The sequence below is a fragment of the Pongo abelii genome, chromosome 18 (genome assembly GCF_028885655.2).
Source record: "Pongo abelii isolate AG06213 chromosome 18, NHGRI_mPonAbe1-v2.0_pri, whole genome shotgun sequence".
Taxonomy (NCBI): Eukaryota; Metazoa; Chordata; class Mammalia; order Primates; family Hominidae; genus Pongo; species Pongo abelii.
This window is the reverse complement of record NC_072003.2, coordinates 72,975,006-72,999,084: the sequence shown is the minus strand read 5'-3', so window position 1 is coordinate 72,999,084 and position 24,079 is coordinate 72,975,006. Positions and strand designations below refer to the sequence as shown.

At 41.5% G+C, this 24,079-nt stretch overlaps 1 protein-coding gene and 1 pseudogene across 3 annotated transcripts in view; one reads left to right on the top strand and one right to left on the bottom strand.

The window, feature by feature from the left end:
* Positions 1-24,079, bottom strand: part of HYDIN (HYDIN axonemal central pair apparatus protein) — a 438,909-nt gene that overhangs the window by 38,638 nt on the left and 376,192 nt on the right. For all 3 annotated transcript variants that reach the window (XM_024234010.3, XM_054534089.2, XM_054534091.2), the window contains exons 68-78: positions 23,589-23,686; positions 22,543-22,750; positions 21,183-21,395; positions 20,562-20,700; positions 18,197-18,362; positions 15,609-15,756; positions 10,940-11,147; positions 10,220-10,441; positions 4,710-4,879; positions 2,347-2,545; positions 335-493 (exon numbers count right to left, since the gene is read on the bottom strand). In XM_024234010.3, the coding sequence (XP_024089778.2) occupies positions 335-493; positions 2,347-2,545; positions 4,710-4,879; positions 10,220-10,441; positions 10,940-11,147; positions 15,609-15,756; positions 18,197-18,362; positions 20,562-20,700; positions 21,183-21,395; positions 22,543-22,750; positions 23,589-23,686 (1,930 nt within the window). The remainder of the gene's footprint in view (positions 1-334; positions 494-2,346; positions 2,546-4,709; positions 4,880-10,219; positions 10,442-10,939; positions 11,148-15,608; positions 15,757-18,196; positions 18,363-20,561; positions 20,701-21,182; positions 21,396-22,542; positions 22,751-23,588; positions 23,687-24,079) is intronic.
* Positions 13,175-13,290, top strand: LOC112129484 (U6atac minor spliceosomal RNA; annotated as a pseudogene).

Genomic DNA, 24,079 nt, shown 5'->3' with positions numbered 1-24,079 from the left:
GGAGAAACACCTGAAATTAACAAAAATAGAGAACTGGCCTGTCTACACAACGGAGATGTAAATAAACAAATTACAATGAACGACATGGAAAATGAAATGGAAATGCAAAATGAAAATAATGTTCATTTTCACAAAAACAGTATGGGACTAGTGCACCCTGTAAAGCCCTATACTGTTTTTGTGAAAATGAACAGAGGGAGCACAGGGAAGGCTCTTAGAATGGTCTGGCACATTACAGATGCACAAGAAATGTGAGCTGCTAGTGTTGCCAGCATGGCCATCCTCATCATCAGGGAGCATGAAGGGGCCCCTAGGAGCCCCTCTGAGCACCAACCTTGGGTTCCTGGAGTTCTGGAATTGTGAACAGAATGGACTGATTAAATGTGAGCTGGGCCAGGCTGTTGTTCATGATGGAAACTGTTCTTTTCACAACCTGCCCTGGTAGGACAGCTCCCAACTTCACAATCCTGTTGGCTGGATCTAGGACTAAAATCTGTGGGACAAGAAAGAGTAGGAAGAAGAGTTCATTAGTTAAAGAGAAAAATAAACATTATATGTCTACTCTGGTGAGGCAAGGGTGGTTCCTTCTCTTTCTGTGCCCTCACTTCTTCATATTGGGTGGGCATCTGCCTACTCAGTAAGCATTTAAGTGCCTCAAGTGCCCACTGAACTCCTCATCACACAATTATACAAGTACAACTGGGTTAAAATATACATAGGAAAATCTCAGGGCACCTTGAGAGCATATTACATGGGGCTGAAACTAGGCTAGGGGGCTCAGGGGGCCTTTCCGAAGATGGCAGGTATACATCGAGAGCTAAAGAAAGGTATGAGCTAGTCAGTTTGAGCCAGAGTGAGTGTGGAATTGGGGAACAACCTAAGGCAGGGAGACAACCTGTGGCCTGGCCCTGAGCCAGAGGGAGTGGCCCAGTGAAGGCCTGAGGCTGGGAGCTAGGACCTGAGAAGATGACTTCAGAGAGGTGGCCAGGTCTTGCAAAGCCTTTTAGGCCATTGCCGAGTGAGAAGTGGGAGACTGGGCTTCATTCTGGGAGCAATGGGAAGTCAGTGAAGTATGGAGTGTTTGTGAAAAAGCTCTGGCTTCTTTATGGAGAATGGGCTTGAAGAGGGCAAGAAAGAAAGCAGGAGGGAGAGATGATGGTGGTTGGATTAGAACAGTGGCAGTAGAGGCAGAGAAAAGAAGTTATGCTTCCAAGTCCTCAGGTAAGACACTGATTAAAATGGTGCTTGGGTCAGGCCAAGGCCAGGCTGAGCCTGCCCTCCAGAATGGCACTGACCCACAGTGAGCAGCACCCACTGGTCACTGTCGTGGTCAGTCACTAAACTGTACCCTTCCACCCAACTATCTTTAAACCCAGCCCACATGTTTCCATTTTGTCTAAAAAGGCAAGAGAGTCTGTCCCACCAGTCATGAGCTCTTGGATGTCTGAGAACATGTGTAAGTCACTTCGGCATCTTCCCACAATATCCCATACACAATGGGTGCTAAATGAACAAGTGAAAGACCAATAGGAAAATGAATGAATCAATGGCATCAGAAGCGACCTTGTCTCTAGCTTGGGTCCAGACACATTAGTTGGTAATGTCCTGTTGCTCCTATGGCTTGATGGGAAGGCTGCCAGGAATACACCCCTCCCCTGGTTGCTGAAATATGCTATACATTCTTGAAAGTATTGGAAGGATTTTAATCTTCCAAAACCTTCTATTAAAATACAGATAATCCCACCAGACAAGCACCTTACACGTTTACTAGACACAAGAAGGAAATGAATGAGCAGCAGAATATGACCATTCCCTTTCTATCCAGAGTGCCTGGGTAAAAGAAATGCCTTGAACCAAATATCATCCAGGGATCTGTGTCTGGCTGGAGAATGCTAATCAATTGGGTGTTAAGGAAAGATGTTCCATCACTGAAACACATGTCTGTGTACATTGCTTAAAAATGTTAAAAAAATATTATCTATTAAACCTGAAAATAAACATGCCCTGATGCAGGAGGAAAAGGATATACTTGGGGTGCTGAGTCTGAAAGTCTCAAATTTCTCCAAGAAAAAGAATATTTCTCTAGTGTCTGTGATTACCTGTATCCTTTGATACAGTAAAGTTTGGTGTTGAATAAGATCTATGATTCAGTGAGTCTGATCTGGCGATTTGCCCCTTTGTGTTATTAGGAACATCATCTCAGTGGGACTGGCTGACCTACAATAGAGCAGCCTGGGGCAGAGAAGCAGAGGGGCTGGAAGGGTGAAGGGGTTCTGGGGGGCAAAGAAGGATGAGAAGGGTAGAAAGGAGGGTGCCACGCCTGCAGGCCTCCCGACTGTCTGTTACCTTCATTTCAGTACCCTTCCCTTTGATTTCAACTGTTTGTTGTGAGAGCCCATTGATTTCAAAGGGGATGAGTTCTTGATAGTTGATACTTTCTCGAGGATAAAAAGTTATCGGAATCTCCAGTGTGTTTCCTGGCTTTACCACATCAACGCGGCAGTTCACCTCAAGGTGAGTGGTGTTGGTGTACAGACAATCTATGCTGCAGAAAATCAAGAGGAAGAGGCGTAAGCTCCAAGAAGTCTGACCCAGAGGGGCAGATACTGTCTCCTTGTCTCTTTGGGTTGGACACTGATGGGTTTCCTGCCCTGCTGTGCTAGAGTCACAGAAGTCATTTAAGAGCTGGAAGGGAGCTCAGCAATGACCCAGCCCATGCTCTCTTAGGCACAACCAAGTTGCTCCAAGTCACATCCTGAGATCCTGGTTGAACTGGGTTTCAAACTCAAGGCTTATCACCCTTTGCCCAATATTCTTCACTCTGCTGATTCTCTATTTCTTTCTTTCTTTTTTTTTGGAGACAGAGTCTCACTCTGTCACCCAGGCTGGAGTTCAGTGGCATGATCTCAACTCACTGCAACCTCCACCTCCCAGGTTCAAGCGATTCTCTTGCCTCAGCCTCCTGAGTAGCTGGGATTATAGGTGCGTTCCACTGTGCCCAACTAATTTTTGTATTTTTAGTAGGTGCGGGGTATCACCATGTTGGCCAGGCTGGTCTTGAACTTCTGACCTCAGGTGATCCGCCCGCCTCGGCCTCCCAAAGTGCTGGGATTACAGGCCAACACGCCCAGCCTGATTCTCGATTTCTTGATAATGCATCTCATGGTTTTCTACATGAGGGTTTTGTACCCTCTCATAAGAAGGAAGTGCTTCCAGAAGTAATTAGCTAACAAAGCACAGTAGGGAGGAGTATATGTTCTAGAGTCAGGCAGAGAGGAGTCTGGATCCAGGCTCTATCACTAATTACCCAAATGATCTCTGAAGAGTTATGTGGCCCACTTGGGTCTCTGTTTTCTTATCTGTAAAATGGGGGTAATGATAACTATTTCTTAGGGCTGTTGTGAGGATTAAATGAGATTAAGTGACTGAAACAGTCATTAAATAGGACACAGAGGAAACATTCCATAAAGTGAGCTATTATTATTATGATTAACTGTTCAACCAGAAGGGATCTTAAAAGATCATGTCCACCCTACTACACATGTGGGTAGGAAGGCACCTAGGCCTCCTCATTACAACCTCTCCTTGTCTGCCTTACAGTCTGTAGAGAAGGAGTCTAGCTAGGCCAACATATAGAGCTCAATGCCTTCAGCAAAGTAAGACTGAGATTACATTAAATCATGCAAGAAGTATAGATAGATAAGATTTAAAATAAGTGTTTAAAATTACATGACACACTTATAATTTAATATTCAGGGTACTAATAATAATCATAACAGCAGCAGCAGCAGCTAACAATAACTGGGCATTTCTTATGTTCCAGGCAGTGTTCTAAGCACTGTTCCTAGGTGAACTAATTTAATCATCCTAATAGTCTTTTATAGATGGTATTATTATGACTACCGTTTCAGGCAAGGAGACAGAGGCATAGAGAGTTTTAAAAATTTGCCCAAGGTCACACAACTAGGGAAGAGTTGAAATTTGAACTTAGATCTGTGCTAGCCAATATGGTGGCCACTAGACACATGTGGTTATTAAAATTAAAATTAACATTAATTAAAATAAAATAAAAACATCAGTTCTTTAGTTTCGCTAGCCACATTTTAAGTGCTCTGAAGCCACATTCAGCTATAGGCCACCATATTGGACAATGCAAAAATACAACATTTTCATCATGATGGAAAGTTCTCTAAAGTACTGATAGATAGCTTTGAGTAGACACAGGTCTTTGGGCCAGCCCTTGGAGATTCTATCTCATTAGGTCTTGAATGGGGCTCAGAACCTTGGACTAGAACATCCCACACAGGGATAGTGCTGAGAGGCTGGATTTGAATCAGAAAGCTTAGGCTCAGTACAGGTCTGCTATTTGCTGCAAAGCCACTGGCCTGAGAAATTTACCTTTTAACTCTACAAACTTCAGTTTCCAAGTCTATTGCATGAGAAGATAAATGGAAGTCATAAAACCTCTCATTAGGTCTTTGGCATTGCTCTACATATTTCACAAAGAGGATTTTTAGCAGGGTAGCTCGTGGCTATCCAAGTATTAGTGTTAGTTATGGGGACAGGGACCCAGGATTCATACCCACTTTTGTTTGACTCTTTCCCATAATCATTTTTTTTTTTGTCTTGGCAGGGCTTCACCTGTGTGGAGTCTGTAGGACCCACAAGCAGCTGCAGAATCATCTGGAGGCTCTGGGAAGCCTGCTTACCTCATAGGTGTTTCTTCCTTGTTGGTAATTACCAGAGTTTGTTTGTATGGGGGCATCCCAGCTTGATAGATAAAGCAGGTCCCAAAGTTGTAGCTGGTGAAGGAGAAATGGATAGCCGGGCTCACAGCACAGCCTGAGATGCTGCACATAAATGTTGGACCATGGCTGATCTGTGGGGAGGAAATGGCAGGGGGACCATGATTAGGAGAAGTAGGAGGAGAAGGCTCTTAAGCCCTCAGGTGAAGCAGGAAAGCAGTTGGTGCTTTAACAAATACAGGTCTCAGGGTGCCATTCCCAGAGATTCTGATTCAGTAGGTTAGAAGTTTGTGTATTGAAGAAAAGTTCCTCTGTAATCAGGCCTTACATTGCCTCCCATTTTGCTCTTGCAGCAATGATTCAGCTTGAAGGCTCAGGGGTATACCAGGCACTGCTAGTTACTACCCAATATCCGCTCCCCATGGCTTCCTTCCTAGCAGGACTCTGATTGGATGCCAATGTGCCTAGGTGCAAATGCTTCATTTTACTCCTTCCTTTGAAGCTCAGGATGACCATCAGACATAGTTCCAGTCATTGAGATGTAAACAGAAGAGGACAAGAAGGTGTTCTATCTTGAATAAAGAGGCAAAGCCTTGCTGGGGAAGTTCTTTGCCTTCACACTCTTCCCCTTTCTTTTCACTCTGGAATGCAGACATAGGACATCAGGTAGAATGGTCATCTTGTGACCAGGAGATGACAAGAAGGAGAACAAGGCTAATATGCCAAGGATGAGAGAGTGGAAAGACGGAAAGAGCACAGGTTATCATCTGGACTCTCAATCACAAGGTAATATGGGACTCATTGGTACATGAAGTTAATTTGCTCTTCAGAAACTCCTCATAATGTGAATTTTCACAGATTGATAATTGATTTCAAATAAATTATCTATTATTCATTCTAAGCATCATTAGAATAAACATTATTAGAATAAACAGTAGAATAAACATTCATTTTAAACATTATTAGAATAAGTCAGCAGTCATTGGTACAAGCTATCATAAACAACTTTATACATTTAAAAACATTTTCTTATTCAAAGCTTTTATTTTTCTTTTCTTTCAACTTTTAAGTTCAGGGGTACATGTGCAGGATATGCAGGTTTGTTACATAGGTAAATGTCCAAAGCTTTTAAAGCATTTACATTTTGTGGCTGATTCAATGAAAAGGATGTAAATTTATCACCTTCAACTCTTCTGCCAACCAGAGTAGAAAGATCTTGTAACATGTTACGTTTCTGTTTGCTCTAAGAAATGTAAGTTCTGAAAAAATTCTCAAAAGGAATAGGTCCCTTCTGAAGCCACAAACCGGGCTTTTCTCAGAGAAGATGGCTGCAACTTTGCTGCTGAGTTCCAGGCCAAGAAAACAGTGGAGCTTCCTGAACTCTCAATGACCAGTGATGCACCTTGGATTTTTTCATGGTTTGAATGTTTGTCTCCTCCAAAACTCATGCTGAAATTTAATTGCCATTGTGATGGTATTGGGAAGTGGGACCTTTAAGAAGTGATTGGTCATGAGGGTTCGCCCTCATGAATGGACTAATACCATCACCGTAGGAGTGGGTTTGCTATGGCAGGAATAAGTTCACTCCTTCTTGCTCTCTCTCTCTGTCTCTCTCTTCCTCCTGACCCACCCCCGACCTTTCTTCCACTAACCATTGCCCTTTCATCATGTGATGCCATCTGCCATGTTATGATGCAGCCATAAGGCCCTCACCAGATGCTGGCAACTTGATATTGAACTTCCCAGGGTCCAGAACCGTGAGCCTAAACATTTCTATTCATTTTAAATTACCCAGCCTCAGGTATTCTGTTATAGAGGCACAAAACAGATGAAGACATGTTCCAGTGGTTTTACCCCCATCTTTCTATCAATCACCTTCTTCCTGAGGATTTGATAAAGATGATGTGTTAGGCTGGGCATCCCAAATTTCTTTCCATTGTGGTTGAAGAACATACTTTGCATGATTTCAATCCTTTTAATTTATTGAGGTATGTTTTATGGCCTAATATCTGGTCAATCCTGGACAATGTTCCATGTTCACTTGAAAAGAATGTCTATTCTCCTGCTGTTAGATGAAATGTTCTGTATATGTCTGTTAGGCCTAGAGCTTTCATAGTGCTATTCAAGTCTTCTTATTTCCTTGCTGACCTTCTGTCTAGTTATATCCATTATTTAAAACTAGGTACTGAAATCTCCAACTATGATTGTTGAATTGTTTATTTCTTCCTTCAATTCTGTCAGTTTTGTTTCATGTATTTTGGGACTCTGTCGTTACATGCATGTTTATAATTGCTATGTCTTCTTGATGGAGTGATTCTTTTATCATTATAAAATATCTTTATCTCTAGGAATAATTTTTGATCATTGAAAAATGTCTTTATCTATCTCTAGGAATAGTTTTTGTCTGTAAGTCTATTTTGTTTGACATTAGCGTAGGTACCCTAGCTCTTGTTGGTTACTATTTAAATGCTATATCTTTTTCTATCCTTTTACTTTAAATCTATTTGTGTCTTTGAATCCAAAGTGAGTCTCTTGTAGACAGCACATAGTTGGATCATGATTTTTCCCATTATTCTGCCAATTTTTATCTTTCTATTGAAGGGTTTAACTCATTTAAATTTAATGTAATTACTGATAAGGTAAAATTTATGTCTTTTTTCTATTTGCTTTCTATATATCTTATGTCTTTTTAAAAAAATTACTAGTCAATTATGTTTTTTTATTCTTCTATTCTTCCATTACTGCCTTCTTTTGTGTTAAATAGATATTTTCTAGTGTACCATTTAAGTTCCCTTGTCATTTGTTTTACTATATTCTTTTGAGTTGTTGTATTAGTGGTTGCAAGGAAGATTACAATTAACATCTACATTTAAAACAATCTAGTTTGAGTTAATAACAACTTAATTTCAATAATAGGCAAAACTTTGCTGTTATATAGCTCTGTTACTTCCTCTTTCTTTGTGCTATTACTACACAAATATATAAGGCCCACTAATACAGATTTATAGTTATTGCTGTATGCAGTTGTCTTTTAAATCAGGTACAAAAAGTTATAAATAAAAAAACATTTATACTGATTTTATATAATCTATGCAGTTACCTTTACTGGTGCTCTATATTTCTTCATGTGGATTTGAGTTATCCTTTAGTGTCCCTTCATTTCAGTCTGAAGGATTCCGTTTATTATTTCTTGAAGGCCAGTCTGTTAGTGATGAATTCTTTCAGATTTTATTTATCTGAGAGTGTTCTGGTTTATCCTTCATTTTTAAATAGTTCCCCAAAATCGGCAGAATAATGGGAACTATTTAGAAATAGTTTTACTAGATATAAAATTCCTTGTTGATAATTTTTTTTCTTTCAGCACATTGAATATGTCATCACACTGTCTTCAGGCCTCCAAAGTTTCTAATGAGAAATCAGCCGTTAATCCTTCTGCCTTCCAGATGATCTGTATTTGTCTTTCAACAGTTTGGTAATGATGTGTCTACGTGTGGATTTTTTTGAGTTTATCCTAGTCAGAATTCATTGAGCTTTCTGGATATTTAATTATTTTCATTAAATTTGGGAAGTTTTAGGGTGTTATTTCTTGAAATATTCTTTCTCTTATTTTCTCTCTTTTCTCCTTCTGAGATTCCCATTACATGTATTTTGCTATGCTTGATAATCTCTTATGGGAATCTGAACTTCTGTTCATTTTTCTTCATTCCTTTTTCTTTTTGTTCTTCATATTGGATAATCTCAATTGCTCCATCTTCAAGTTTGCTGATTTTTTCTTTTTCTTTTCAACAATTTTATCCCATCTGCCACAGCTGATTTTCTTTTACCATAACAAATCTGCTATTGAGCCCCTGTTGTGAATTTTTTCATTTCAGCCATTATGTTTTTCAACTCCAAAATGTATATTTTTATAATTTCTATATCTTTATTGATATTCTCTATTTGGTGAGACATTGTTCTCATACTTTGCTTTAGTTATCTAGACATGGTGTCCTATAGTTCTTTGAACATATTTTAAATAGATGATTTCAAGTATTTGTCTATTAAGTCCAACATCTGGGCTCCCTCAGAGACAATTTCTATTGATTCCTTTTTTCCCTGTATATGAGTTATATTTTCTTGTTTCTTTTCATGGCTCATATTTTTTTAGTTGGAAACTGGAGATTTAAAATAATAAATGTGGCAACTGTGAAAATCAGATCACCCCTTCCCCAGGGTTGGTTACTGTTGTTACTCTTACTTTGTTTAGTAACTTTTTCAGTAAAGCCTATATTCTTATTTATGCATGGCCAATAAAGTTTCTGCTCAGTTAGTTTAGTGGTCAGCTTATGATTGAACAGAGATTTCCTTAAATGCCTGGAACCAATAAGTCTCCCAGCTTTTGCTGAGGGGCTCTGTGTGTGTGGCAGGACATGCCTTTGACACTCAGGCAGGCAGTTGCCAATTCTGCTTTATCTTTCCCAGGACCCAAAGGTTAGTCAGAGGTAAGAACTTAGGGCTTTCTCAGGTCTTTCCTGAGCAGGAACAGAGCCTGGAGGTACACACATCTTACACATGCATGGCTGTCTAGATTTCAGGGAATATGTTGAAGCTTTTCAGAGTCCCCCATGAATATCTTCTTGCCAGCCTCTCCTTTTAAATTTTTAAATGAACTTCTTGTTTGCTCCTAAGGTCAATGCTCCCTCAGTCAGCTGCAGTGTTAAACAATTACAACTGATTGTTTTTGAGCAAGCCTGGAGTCAGGTCAAATAAAAGCTATCCCTGTGAGGGGGGTTTCCATTGAACTTCTAGACAGGTCAAATAGTGACAGTTCTTTTAGAATGGGGGCTTTTGGGGAGTTCCAATCTGTTCTACCTCCTCCACGGTCTGATTGATTGCTGACTTTCACTTTGATTGCCGAATTGTTGGTTTTCAAGGCTACTGCAGAGCTGGGATGAAGGAGGAGGGAGAGAATAGGGCAAATCAAAATATCACAAAGCTCACTGTTCTTATGGGTATTCAGCCATATTTCTTGAATAAATACTCCTAGAATTGTTGTAAGCCTATCATTAATTTTCAGAGTTCTGAAAAAGTTGATTTTGAAAATTTTTTCCAGGGCTCTCATTGCTATTGAAAAGCAGCATTTTGGATGTCCTTCTCTGCCATTCCTGCTGACATCACCATTCTTTTTTTTTTCATTCAATAATTCATCTTAGAAAACATTGTACATATTCTTTCCCTGCCCCATCTATCACTTTTATTTATTTTAATGGGTGAATGTATTGCAACATAACTGCTTTTCAATCCACACTTACTCCCCAGGCACCCAACCATTGTTGAAGCCTTTGTACTAGACATTGTGAGGCTGTGTCCAACACAGCTACCCTCTAGGAGCTTCTGGACACATGGAGAAGACAAAGAACACACAGGAGAATTAACCTGCCAAGGCAGCATGCTGAGAGTACTTTTGGAGTTTGCACAATGTTAAATGGACTCACCTTGATTATGAGTTCCAGGTCTGTCAAGACACACTTCTTTAATGGTTGAAAAGACAGGGTGGCATGCACACTCTGCCCTACATCCACAGTGCTGTCGATGGGTGAAAATTCCAAGTACTGCAGCAAGGCTTTGGAGCCACACAGCTGTGCCTGGAAGCTGAAGGTGAACTTTCCAGTGTTGATAAAGTTGAATTCACATTGGACACATTCATTTAACTCCACCTAGGAGACAGAGAACAGAGCAGTGAATGCAAACTATAGTTCCCTTGTCTGGGGTCAGCATTTGTAACATGTTGATGAAAAATATCCTTTGGGAAATAAGGATGGTAGATGATGTTGGTGATTTGACTATCTTTAGCTTAATGGAGTCAGATATTCCAGCAAGAGCTACTAAGTGTTGGGGTTCTTTCAATATCTCATGGAGCAAAGTGGCAATTTAGTTCTTAGACCTTTGTTGGTAGTCAAATATCCTTCCTGTATGTTTAACACAAGCACTCTTTCTTCTCCCCACCATCTCTCCACCCCCCCGAAAATAAAATAAGAAAAGCATTCACATCATATCTACATACATTCTGGGGATAGAGCTGCTCTTGGAGTGTTTCTGTTTTCCTGGTCTCTCTGGCATTTGAAACAGAAAGACTCAGCTCATATTCATTTTTACTACTTTCCCCAGTCAGAATGGAAGCTGAGATAGATAGCAAGGTTTTCTTACACCTTTACCTCATAGAAGTTGATGATGTTAGTCTGGTTGGGAGTCAACAGAGTGATGGAGCCTGTCCTGTCCTTGCACTTGATCTCCGCATTCATAGTGTAGCCCTCGGCCTTGACATTTAATGTCACAGGGTGGACTTTCTTTTCCACATTGCAGATCAAATTAAAGTTCACATCTCCTTCCTGCTTTGGTGTGAAGAAAATATCAATTGGGAACCTGGTTGGGGAACAAAACAGCAGATTACCTGACTAGGCCAACTTGTCAAAACCTTAAAAAATATGAGCTTACTGAACTAGCAGATTCATTACAAGGAAAAGGAAACATAACTCCAAATTATGATGAGATTTTAAGATTTGTGGCTATAGTAACCAAAACAGCGTGGTACTGGCATAAAAACAGACACACAGACTAATGGAAAAAGATAAATATCCTAGAAATAAAGCCACACACCTACAATCATATAATCTTTGAAAAAGTCAACAAAAATAAGCAATGAGGAAAGGATTCCCTATTCAATAAATGATGCTGGGATGGCTGGCTAGCCATAAGCCAGAAGAATAAAATAGGACCCTTACTTTTCACCATATACAAATATTAACTCAAGATGGATCAAAGATTTAAATGTAAGACCTCAAACTATAAGAAAACTAGAAGAAAACCTAGGAAACACCATTGTAGACATTCGCCTTGGGAAAGAATTTATGACTGAGTCTTCAAAAGCACTTGCAATAAAAACAAAAATCAACAAGTGGGACCCAATTAATCCTGAGGAAAAAAAGAGAAAGGAAAAAAGCTTCTGCATAGCAAAAGAAACTATAAACAGACAAAAAAATGCAACCTACAGAATGGGAGGAATTATTCAGAAACTATGCATCTGACACAGGTCTAATATCCAGAATCTCTAAAGAACTTAAACAATTGAACAAACAAAAAACAAGTAACCCCATCAAAAAATGGGCAAAAGACATGAATAGACACTTCTCAAAAGGAAACAGAAAAGTGGCCAACAAACATATAAAGAAATGCTTCACATTACTAATCATCAGAGAAATGCAAGTCAAAACCACAATGAGATAACATCTCACACCAGTCAGAATGGCTATGATTAAGAAGTAAAAAACAACAGATCCTGGCGAGGCTGCAGAGAAAAGGGAACACTTATACACTATTGGTGGGAATGTAAACTTGTTCTGCCACTGTGGAAAGCAGTTTGGAGATTTCTCTAAGAGCTTAAAACAGAACTATCATTCAACACAGCAATCTCATTACAAAAAACAAAGCAATCTCCTAAAAAAAAAAACAAAACAAAACCAAAAAACCAAAAAACCTGAAGTCATTCTACCAAAAGACAACATGCACTCTCATGTTCATTGCAGCACTATTCACAATAGCAAAGACATGGAATCAATCTAGGTGCCCATCAACTGTAGACTGGATAAAGAAAGTGTGGTACATATACACCATAGAATACTACACAGCCACAAAAAGAATGAGGTAATTCTTTGCCGCAACATGGATGCAGCTGGAGGCCATTATCCTAAGCAAATTAATGCAGGAACAGAAAACAAAATACCTCATGTTCTTATTTATAAGTTGGAGCTAAACATCAGGTATGCATGGACGTAAAGATGGCAACAATAGAAGCTGGGGATTACTAGGGGGAGGGGAGGAAGGGAGGCAACAGTTGAAAAACTAACGATTGGGTACTAAGCTCAGTACCTGGGTGATGGGACCATGTGTATCCCAAACCTATACAGTAAATCCAGTAGCCAACCTGCATGCATATCCCTTGAAACTAAAATAAAAGTTGAAAAAAACCCACAAAACTTTGACCTAAGTCTCATACCTTATAAGTTAATAAAAAAGGGGTTACAGACTGAAATGTAAAGCTATACAACTTATGGAAAAAATAATGGAAGGACATTTTCTGAATCTAGGGCTATTCAGAGATATAGAACAGATACTAAAAGGACAGTCCATAAAAGGACAAATAGATAATTTGGACTTCATCAAGAATAAAAGGTTTTGCTCTGTGAATGACCTTGTTAAGAAGAGGAAAAGACAAGCTACAGATTGGGAGAAAATATTTGCAGACCATATATCCACCAAAGGAGCACTACCTAAATATGTAAAGAACTCTCAAAAATCAACAATAAAAAAAAACAGGCTGAGCAGGAAACTGGCAAGAGACATGAAGAGACATTTCACTGAGGAGGATCCACAGAAGGAAAATAAGCACATATGTGTTGTGTGAAAGGAGAGAAGGTTAGCACTTCCCTTGACAATGATGGAAGAGGCCCTCAGGCCTGACAACACACATATGGAAAATAAGCACATATAAAGATGTCCAACATTATTAGTCATTAGGAAAATGCTAATCAAAACTACAATGCGATATCACTACACATCTATCAGGAAAGCTAAAATAAAAAATTGTTGCTGGTTGCGGTGGCTCATTCCTGCAAGCCCAGCACTTTGGGAAGCCAAGGCGGGTGTATCGCTTGAGGTCAGGAGCTCGAGACCAGCCTGGCCAACATGGTGAAACCCCGTCTCTACTAAAAAAACAAACAAACAAAATAGCCGGGCATGGTGGTGCATGCCTGTAGCCCTAGCTACTCGGGAGGCTGAGGCAAGAGAATTGCTTGAACCTGGGAGGTGGGGATTGCAGTGAGCCAAGATCACACCACTGCACTCCAGCCTGGGCAACAGAGCAAGACTCTGTCTAAAAATAATAATAAAAAAATTGTGACACCACGAAATTTTGGTGATGTTGTGGAGATTCTGGAACATTCAGAGATAACTGGTGGAATGTAAAATGGTTTGACCAGTCTGGAAAGCATTTTGGCAGTTTTTTCTTTTCTTTTTTTTTTCTGGAAACATGCTATTATCGTATGTCCATTAATTGCACTCTTGCTCATTTTCCCCAGTGACAGGAAGACACACAAAAAATCTGTACAGGAAAGTTTATAGCTGCTTTATTCATAACAGCCCAAACTGGGAACAATCCAGATGTCCTCCAGTGGGTGAATAGTTAAACTAACTGTGGTGCATCCCTACTATGGAATGGTAGCCAGTCATAAAAAGGAAGAAACTCTCAAAACTACCTGGATGTATGTCCAGAGAATTATGAGTGAAAAAAGCCAATCACAAAAGGAATGTATGTGTCTGTGAATACAACATTCCTGAAACGACAAAATGATAAGACACAGAGGAAAGTATTGGATTCCAGAGGGTGAGGAGGTGTTGCCTGGGGGAAGGGAAAAGGGTGTGGCAACAAAAGGGCCACACGAGGAATCCTGTGGCGAGGGATCTGTTCTGTGTCTTGACTCTGTCAATGTCAATACCAGGTTGTGACATTTTACTGAAGCTTTGCAAGATGTCACCCTTGGGAGAAATTTGGTAAACAGTACAGAGATATCTTTGTATTATTTCTTCTTCTTTCTTTTTTTTCTTTTTTTGAGACAAAGTCTTGCTCTGGAGTGCAGTGAGGTAATCTTGGCTCACTGCAACCTCCGCCTCCCGGGTTCAAGCGATTCTCCTGCTTCAGCCTCCCAAGTAGCTGGGATTACAGGAATGTCCCACCACACCCGGCTAATGTTTGTAGTTTTAGTAGAGACGAGGTTTCACCATGTTGGTCAGGCTGGTCTTGAACTCCTGACCTCAGGTGATCCACCCGCCTTGGTCTCCCAAAGTGCTGGGATTACAGGTGTAAGCCACGGCGCCCAGCAGTCTTTCTATTATTTCTTACAACTACATGTGAATTTACAATTATTTCAAATTTTTAAATTTTATTATTATTTTTTGAGACAGAGTCTCGCTCCATTGCCCAAGCTGGAGTGCAGTGGTGCAATCTCAGCTCACTGCAACCTCTGCCTCCTGGGTTCAAGTGATTCTCATGCCTCAGCCTCCCAAGCAGCTGGGATTACAGGTGTATGCCACCACAACCGGCTAATTTTTGTATTTATTTATTAATTTTTTTTTGAGAGGGAGTTTTGCTCTTGTCACCCTGGCCAGAGTGTAGTGGCACGATCTCAGCTCATTACAACCTATGCCTCCCGGGTTCAAGCGATTCTTCTGCCTTAGTCTCTCAAGTAGCTGGGATTACAGGCGCCCGCCAATGCGCCTGGCTAATTTTGGTATTTTTAGTAGAGACGGGGTTTCACCATGTTGGCCAGGCTGGTCTGGATCTCCTGACCTCAAATGATCTGCCTGCCTCGGCCTTAATTATTGTATTTTTAATAGAGATGGGGTTTTGCCATGTTGGCCAGGCTGGTCTCAAACTCCTGACCTCAAGTGATTCGCCAGCCTCGGCCTCCCAAAGTGCTGGGATTATAGGCATGAGCCACCATGCCTGGCCTGAAAATTAAAAGTTTAATTGAAAAAGAGATTTGCCAGGCAAGCCTGAACGTTGCACTGTGGATTCACATATACAGTGAATATAGCAAGGAAAAGAATACAAAGAGAAAATATGGAGATAAAAGGCTTAGAATTCTCAATGTTCCATATTCATCAGGAAAACAGATATCAGGGAGTAAGTAGGATGGAGATGGAATTGTTATGATCTAATCTTAGAGTTGAAAGCAATTATATAAATGGGGCGCTGTAAGCACTGGCAGGCTTGGGGACCTGGGCATGTCAGGAGGATGCAAACAAAATGAGACCTTCATTTTTGTTTACCTGGACAGTGGTGGGATCCAGCCTTCCATGGGACATACAAGCAGGCTGTTGCTGAAACCTTCAGAGTAGCGGGAGTTGTCCTGGAAGGAAAAATCGAACCCCTGCTCCTCCTTGTTGATGATCTGCACAGTCTCCCTGGCTTCTCTGCCTGAGGAGGAAACACCAGCCCTCAGTGGGGGCCTCCTGACTGCCTGCTGGAGTCTCTCAGCAGACACCGCTTCACAGGCAAGACATTTAGAAGACATTCCCCAACCTCTTCCGCCTTTGTCTACCTCTCTTCTTTCCTTTTCCTCTACAAGTCACCTTCCTCCTTTCGGGGATTCCATGTCTTTCTTCATCAGTTGCCTGCTTCTGCTGAGTGGCTCCTCTGCCCTGGCCACAGCTCTCCTGGGATTCTGGTGACACCGTTTTCTTCCCTTGCTCCTTTAGACCCAAGAATTGTAATGCCTTCCTGAATTTGTTAATGGGGGCTTCACTCTCCTTGGTTGACCCCCTTAACTGCCCATGTATCTGTAAATAATCCTTGCATCGAATTCTTTGAAAATAGACTTTTGGTATTGGCATGAGTTTCCTGCCCAGGACTCTGACTAATACATTTTCTCTCACTTTCATCTTTTGCTTTCCTCTTGGCTAGCAGACCATTTATTTTCCCACATAAACTTTAGAATCATTTTATCCAATTCTCTCCCCTTCCAATTCTTTTGGGATTTGGTTGACAGATTTAGCAAATAATTTTTTGGTATAAATATGTCCCGTGCAACATTTGGACATGATCAAAATTATTAATTGCTATTTGAAATTAAAATTTATGCATCCTGTATTTTATCTGGCAACCCTAGTTGGGATTCTAATTGGAACTTGATTAAATTTGCATTTAATTTTAGAAGAACTAAAAAATGATCAGATCTTGTTTGGGGGGATTTTAATCAGATTTGATAGTTTTCTTCATGTAGGTCTTTTCTTGTGCATGTCTTGTTACATTTATCCTTAGCTATTTTATAGGTTTTGCCAATACTAAGTGGATGTTTTCTTTGGTTTTCTGTTTCTAGGTGCTAGTGCTAAAAAAGAAGACACTATTTTTGCATATTTGTCTTGCATCTGCCCACCTTACCAAATTATTCTGTTGAGTCTAGTAGTTTGTTCTGCTTTTTCTCTAGAGTCTCTTGTGGTTTTATATGTATAAAATCATCAGTAAAAGCAAAACAAGATGATTTTATCCCTTTTTTCCCAATGTTTATGCAAATTATTTAATTTTCTTGTTTTGTCATATTTGCTAAAGTCTCTAAGCAAGTGTTCAATAATAATGGTGATAATGAACACCCTTACCTAATTCCTCATTTTAATTGAAGCAGTTTTAGTCATTTATTACAGGATCATATCTGCCTCTTGATTTTGGTTAATGTTTTTTTCCATCAATGTCCATTTTGCTATTAGAGTTTTTGTTGGGAATGTCTGCTAAATTTTGGCAAGGCCTTTTCAGTGTATGTTAATATGATCACATGGTTGTTCTTCTTTAATCTATTGATGTAATGATTATATTGAAATGTACCACTGTTGAATTCCTGGATTAAACTCTGTCTCATTGTTGTTATTCTTATGCTACATTGCTTATTTGTTCAAAATCTTAATAAATGCCATAATTCCCCCTCCCACCTAATTATGTGTATCAGTAAAATATACATCCAGCAGTTAACACTGCTTTCCTTTGGGGTGGAAAGAGAAAGATGAGATAGGATGAATGTGGAGAGATTAAACTTTTTCTTATGCAACACCACATTGGTGGATTTACTATAAAGAATATTATTTTATAAATAAAAATCTAACATATTATTAAAAAATACTCTGGCTTTAGTTGTATTTTATAGACACAGCAGAGATGTCACAACCATGGGAAAGATACATGGGGTTATAAGGGACATGACAATTACTTCGTTTCACCTTCCCACTGCCTCCTGGCCTTCCTTATTCTCCCTACCCTGCTGTCCTCTTCTCTAAAGGCACTTATTACCATCTGACATGGTGTATAGTTCACTTATGTTTCTTTTGGTAGCCTGTTTCTTATTTCTAGAATGTAAGCATCTAGAAGAAAGGAAGGTACGGACTTTGGGCTTTATCCATTAGTGTAATCCCAGCCCATAGAAAAGTACCAAGGCCATTCTACAGACTCAGTGATATTTGTTGAACCAAATAAATGCATGAAAGGATGAGAGAGAAATCTGACCACTGCAGCACAGACCAAGAAGCATACAGATACCCCTCATAATCTGGGGGCAAATGCAAGAAGGATGGGCCAACTTGAGGCTCTAGAAATAAACAGTCAGCCCATGCCTTAAAGGAATCTGCCAAGTAGTATCTTTAACAAGGCTCCTAAATTTCCTTAAGCTATTAATTGTAGGTTTAAAAGATACTTGGTGGAAATTAGATTGAGCAGTAAATATTTTGTGGCTTTTTAAAAACTGATTGAGACCCTCTGATATGCTTCTGGAAGGGACCAGGAGAGGTTTCTTATGCAAGGCTGCTCCCAGAGTTCTCGATGACCTTGCCCAGATCATGCCAGCTCTAAATACATACCATCAGGACAGCCTTACCAATGAGAAGAGAGCTGAAGTTGAGGTGTGACTTGTTCAGAGAGATGAGAGGGTCGGTAGTTTTGCCTACCAGCAGGAAAGGGACTGTGATGTTGTGCTCGGGGATTAGGAAGGTCCATGATGACTCAGTGATGCCCAGATGGAAAGGTGTGAACTGGAACACGATCTAAGAAGACAATTTGGAACAGAGTGGTAAGAGACACTTCTGTATGCTTACTCCACATGTCCCTGGAGACTTGTCAGCACGAGGGTCATGAGAGTTGATGTTACCAGGTTATTGCTACCTTTCTATAGTCCATGTAAGGGCATGTAGGTGTGGCTGTACCAGAAACGTCAATGTCTATCTGCCCTGCCCACGTGTCCTTCTAAGGGAGTCTCCCCCATCCACAGCCTCTGCTGGCTAAGCCGTCGTGTTTTGTGCCATGTCTTTGGATGGCATGGCTGTGCCATAGCTGACTGGACCAAAGAGTTGGTACCCATTCCAAGGAAAGACAATCCCCATACTTGTCAATAGCTGGGCACACAGCCAAAGACAATATGATTAGCCAGGCCAGCCAGATTTCTCTCTCAGAAGTTTGGAATTAGAAAATGAGTGGCCAGGCCCGCTGGCAGTGGAGCTGATGGTGAAAGGTATCATGCAGGTGAGCTGGGCCATGGCATGCCATAACCAACTTGCTAAGTGATATTACAAAGTAACTGAAGAATAAATCAATCAATCAAGAGTGAAGAAACTGGTCAATGGAGAGGGAATGGACTAGATGGGAAGAGAGAAGCAGGCAGTCCCAGGAGGAAAGTCCAACCTCAAAAGCTGCTCCTGGTTCTCTCTGTCTCTTTTTTGAGCTAACCTGAGTGAGTCTCTTTGCAATCAATCAACCAGGACTGAATGAAAGAATAATGGCATTTGGCCAAAAAAGAACCACACAGGTTAACATGCATGGTCTATACCACTGCCAGGACAATGTGGGCAGGTGCTCTGGAGATGTGTCACCTCAATGATACGACTGTCACTCAAAGACCAGCATGACTTTGGATGACGGATTTTGGAACTTGCCTCTCGGAACTGAGCTCACATTTGAAACACTTCTGGGCTGAAGTGGGGGCCATGATCCAGGTAGGATTGTCTCTATGGTGGACCCAGCTCCTGGACCTTGTCACATTTAACTAGATGGCCTGGGTACTCACATTATGCAGAGGTCAAAACCAGGTGGAGAGTCTACAAATATGTTTTGTTTGGTTTGGGAATTGTTAAAAAAAAAAAATTGAACTAGCTACCAGCATGTAAAATAGGGCTTCACATAGAACTTTGGAATTTTGGTCGGGCGCAGTGGCTCACGCCTGTAATCCCAGCACTTTGGGAGGCTGAGACGGGCAGATTACGAGGTCAGGAGATTGAGACCATCCTGGCTAACATGATGAAACCCTGTCTCTACTAAAAATACAAAAAATTAGCCGAGCATGGTGGCGGGCGCCTGTAGTCCCAGCTACTCGGAAGGCTGAGGCAGGAGAATAGTGTGAACCCAGGAGGCAGAGCATGTAGTGAGCCGAGATCGCGCCACTGCACTCCAGCCTGGGGGACAGAGCAAGACTCCATCTCAAAAACAAAAAACAAAAAAAAAGAAATTTGGAATTTTGTCTTTTCCACAGTTTGGGTGAGTTGGCCCCCTTGGCCCCCATTGTCTGCAAAGTGGTCATCTGCCAGAGAAGCCCTGTGGCCAGTGGCCCTGGTACCCCGTATTACCCACAAATGTCTCCTTGGCCCACTCTATTCATTTGTGTGACCCTCCTGAAGGCACAGGAATTCATAATTTTTGTTTCACGGATTTCTTTCTGTCTTCAAGATTCTCTGCAACTGGCTGGACATGGGGCTCACAGATCCGTTTTGGCCAGCAAGTCTGTATTTCTTTAATTCTGCCCCATATCATTTGTGTAAACATTTAGGATGAAGCCATGGGACATGGCTCCACTCTACTTTGCCCTTTGGCCTAACCAAGTAAAAACACATCATGTCCTTTCACCATTTTTGGTCCTTTTGACAAATATAACTTTTTATGCTACTCTATGAGTCCTAGGGTCCCCAGGCATTGGTGTCCAGTTACCTTTTGCTGCTTAAATATTCTCAGTTTAAAAAAATTGCAAATATTAGAGCTCTCTGCTTCTCCATGGCTAGCCCAAGAGAGCTCAGGTCGGTCTTGTCATCAGCATTGCCCAATGCATATGGCAGCCGTTCACTAAATACTTGTTGATTGACGCACTACACCCTCAGGCAGTTCTTCCTAATTCCACTTACTGTCTGTGGCACACTTTCTACACAGCAATGGCTAGAGTGACCTAAGCCTTGGGTTGAGTGGTTCTCATCTGCACATACCTCGGCTTTCTTTTCAGGGTGGATGAAGCCCTTTTCTGTAAGGCATGTGAATGCTGCAGGGTTCTGGAGACTTTCAATTTCTTCAGAGATCCAGCAGAAGGAGTAGGTGCTATTGGTTGGGTTTAGGATGGTAAAGGTCCTGGCCAGGGTGGGAAGAATTGACAGAAGAAAGTGGGACAGGGGATTGAGGATTAAGAGAAGTTTCTTAGAACCTGGCCCTAACCCAGTCCCCCATCTGGGAAGCAGAACTGTTCAGAGCACTTTGTTACTGTGGAAATGAAAACTCCATCTCCTCTAGCGATCCACAGTCAGGGTAGGGTTCTGGACTTTGGAATAACAATGCTGCCAAGTGCACAATTGTGCCAATGATCCTCTGTGGTTAAGGAGGTGGTCAGGGATTATACTTTTGTGTCTTCCATATTTTCCTCAGTGGCAAAACTAAGGAGACAGAATTCAGCTTTCTTAACATAACAGTTCTCTAAAGTCAAACCTCTAAAACTCAGGTCAAACCCCAGGATATCAAGCCTGCTTATAGGAATAGGTCTAGCTCATCTATCTGAATTCTTCCAGAGTTCTTTAGGACTGATGTGAATTCAATCAATGTAAACCTAAGCAACTCACCGGAGATTCTTCCCTCCTATGCCCACAGTGGTGAACTCAATCACCCGGGTGTTTGGATCCAGAACTCCCCCACTGGACCCTCGGAGCTCTGGGCTGCGCTGATAGCCACTGATGTAGTCCGAGTCTTTCAGATCAAAATGGCAGATTGGCAAGGTGCTCCGCCCTTTTGCTACCAGGACCGGACCTTGCTCTCCAGGTGGCAGGTTGGGAATCCTGAGAGGATAAGGTTGTTTTTATTTGTTTTATTTTGTCATCAGTTGTTGCTTTCTTAGTTGGTTGGAAATGAATATTATATCCACCAGAATATGAGCTCTATGGGAGCAGAGGCTGGGTCTGTCTTGGTCAATAGCATCACTCAGTGCCTTGAATGCATGACTGGGCTGAGCATAAGCAGCCTGAATTTGGCTCCTTCTGTGTACCTAAGTATGGCCGCAGGTTACTTCCCCCATCAATGTCGAGAAAATATTCCTGCTGCAAAATGAGCACAGTCTTACCCTCTGGTCTCTCTCATAGGCATTTAGTGTGATATGGAAAGTGACCTGGAAATCCCAAAAAAGTATCCTGAGCTCCTCAGAAAAGGTGAACTGGATATGAGCAGATGCTCAGCTCCAGGACCGAGCTGAGGTGGCCTAGGTGTGGGAGGGGTCTCAATGGTATGACTGCAGGGGGTCAAGGAGGCCCTGGCAGCTCACTTAGGTCTCTGCCACCCTAGGCCACAGCCCACAGGATTTTTCTGTAAGGTGATTGTACTCCTTCAAGCTCTCCTGGGAGCAAGTACCACATCAGGGACTTTCATTGTCAGGTGTCATTGGATTAGCTTTTCTCTCACTGCTATGTACCAGGTCCACCAACTCCACGACCACCACCACCACTACCACCTAATGTTTATCGTGCTTATTGTGTGCCAGGCACTGTTGTAAGCTCTTTATTTGAATTAACTCATTTAACTTTCCCAACAATTCCACCAGCTGGGTATTATATTTACATTTTATGTATGAGGAAACTGTGTCTCAGAGAAGGTACAAGAAAGCTTTCCTAAGTTCATGCTTGCACAAGGACTGAAACCCACCTGGCTGACACCAGTCTGTTGCTCAGTGGAATCCTACATGCAGCTGGGAAAGGGGGAAAGTAAGCAGGGGGAAGCATCTGGAGAGGTTGATGAGCAGGACAAAGACCAAATTCTCCTTGTTCTCTAAAGGGTGGACCCTTTAGATCCTTCCAAAGGGAAAAGGGATAATTTGGGGCTGTGCAGGGATCTAGGGCCAGAAAGCATGGTGGCAGCGGTTGGACAGAAAAGGGGTAAGAGCCACAGAGCTTTGTGCCTGCCAAGAAGGGTGTTGTGGTGAGCACATTTTCTTACTGGCAGAAAAGGTTGCTCTCGAAGTCTCCAATGTCCAACGGGGAGAATTTCACTTTGAACTTCTGAATCTTCCCCACCGGCACGATTCCCGAAGAGGGCTCCACAGAGAAGGGCTGTGGGGAACCCTCGGCCCAGTGGTCCATGGTGCTGTCCAAGGTGCTGCCTGTGTGCATCGTGCCCTGACTAAGCTGATCTTTTTGAGCTGAACCTGGGGACAGACAGGGAGTGGGTGATATTCTGCATTTGCAGTGAGAGGCAGGTGGAAGGCAGCCCACTCACAGGTCCTTAGGGGCCCTCTCCAGATATGGTGGATATGGACTCACCTTTTGTAGCAGCTGTACTTAACCTTGGGCATTAGAGGTAGGGAATTGCTCATATAGCTTACAGGAGACTCATGAAAAATGTTTCTATTTATTCCATAGGGTTTTCAAATTTGTTTCCTTTTGGTTCAAGGGGGTGGGTCAAGAAGATGTTTGTGCCCTAGAATAATGGGCTGTGAACATATTTTTTTGAGAATCATTGTTCTAAAGTAGGGGTTTACAATCTGGGGACCCATGGATAAGGGCCCATCCAAAAGGTCTGTGCATCTCCAAAGTTGAAATAACAATAATAATAATAATAATAATAATAATAATGATAGCAACTTGCCTACCAAGTGTTGGACCCTTTTCTAGTGCTTCATATGTACCAACTGAGAACTTGGGCTTGGGTGTGTATCTTCCTGGGAAAATGATTCATAACTTTCAACAGTTTCTCCAAGGGATCTACAATCTCCCACAAGGTTAATACCTAAGAGACAAGATTCCTAGTTATCTTGCGATGGGGCATTGGCCTAGTGCAGGGACAGAGTCCAGACTCCAGGAGGGTAGAGGTAAGTTTTGGAGTCCCTCAGTCCCATCTGGCTCTGCAGACACCACAAGGTCTCCGCTTTGCTTTTCTTTAGTTACTTAGGAGACCCTCTGAGCAGTGTTGGCCTCTCCATGAACAAGGCTCTTCTAACTGGTGACTCAAGCCAGGCCCTGGGTTTTACTTGTCATTGAATTTACCTTGGTGATCTGGTTTTGCAAAGCTGACTGCCTTTGAGGTATCTTCTGAGACCCAGCTGAATTCCAGCTGCACATGTCCTGAATTAATCACATCAAACCTGCAAATTGATCAGGGAGCAGATTTGAGAAATGTGCTGTGGGTGGTTTTGGTCCTGGCTGCATGTCATCTATACTGTACTTAACCTTTTGAAGTCATGTCGCTTTGTTTCTTAAATATTTTTTAAAAAGCACATTTTAAGTAATTTTATTAGAAATCATGCATATGATATACTTGAACAATAAAATATATAGTGATTAAAAGTAAAAATATAAAAAATATTTAGCACTTAAAAGTATTTTGCATTCTTCCAACACCCTGTGCAGCGAGCTCTCAGCATGCATTTCAGTAATCCTAAACCCCCCCATGAGAGAGGAAACAAAATCTATTTCACATGACAGCACCTCCCTCAGGAACAAATTCTACAGGCCCTCCCTTTCTGAATCACCTCCCA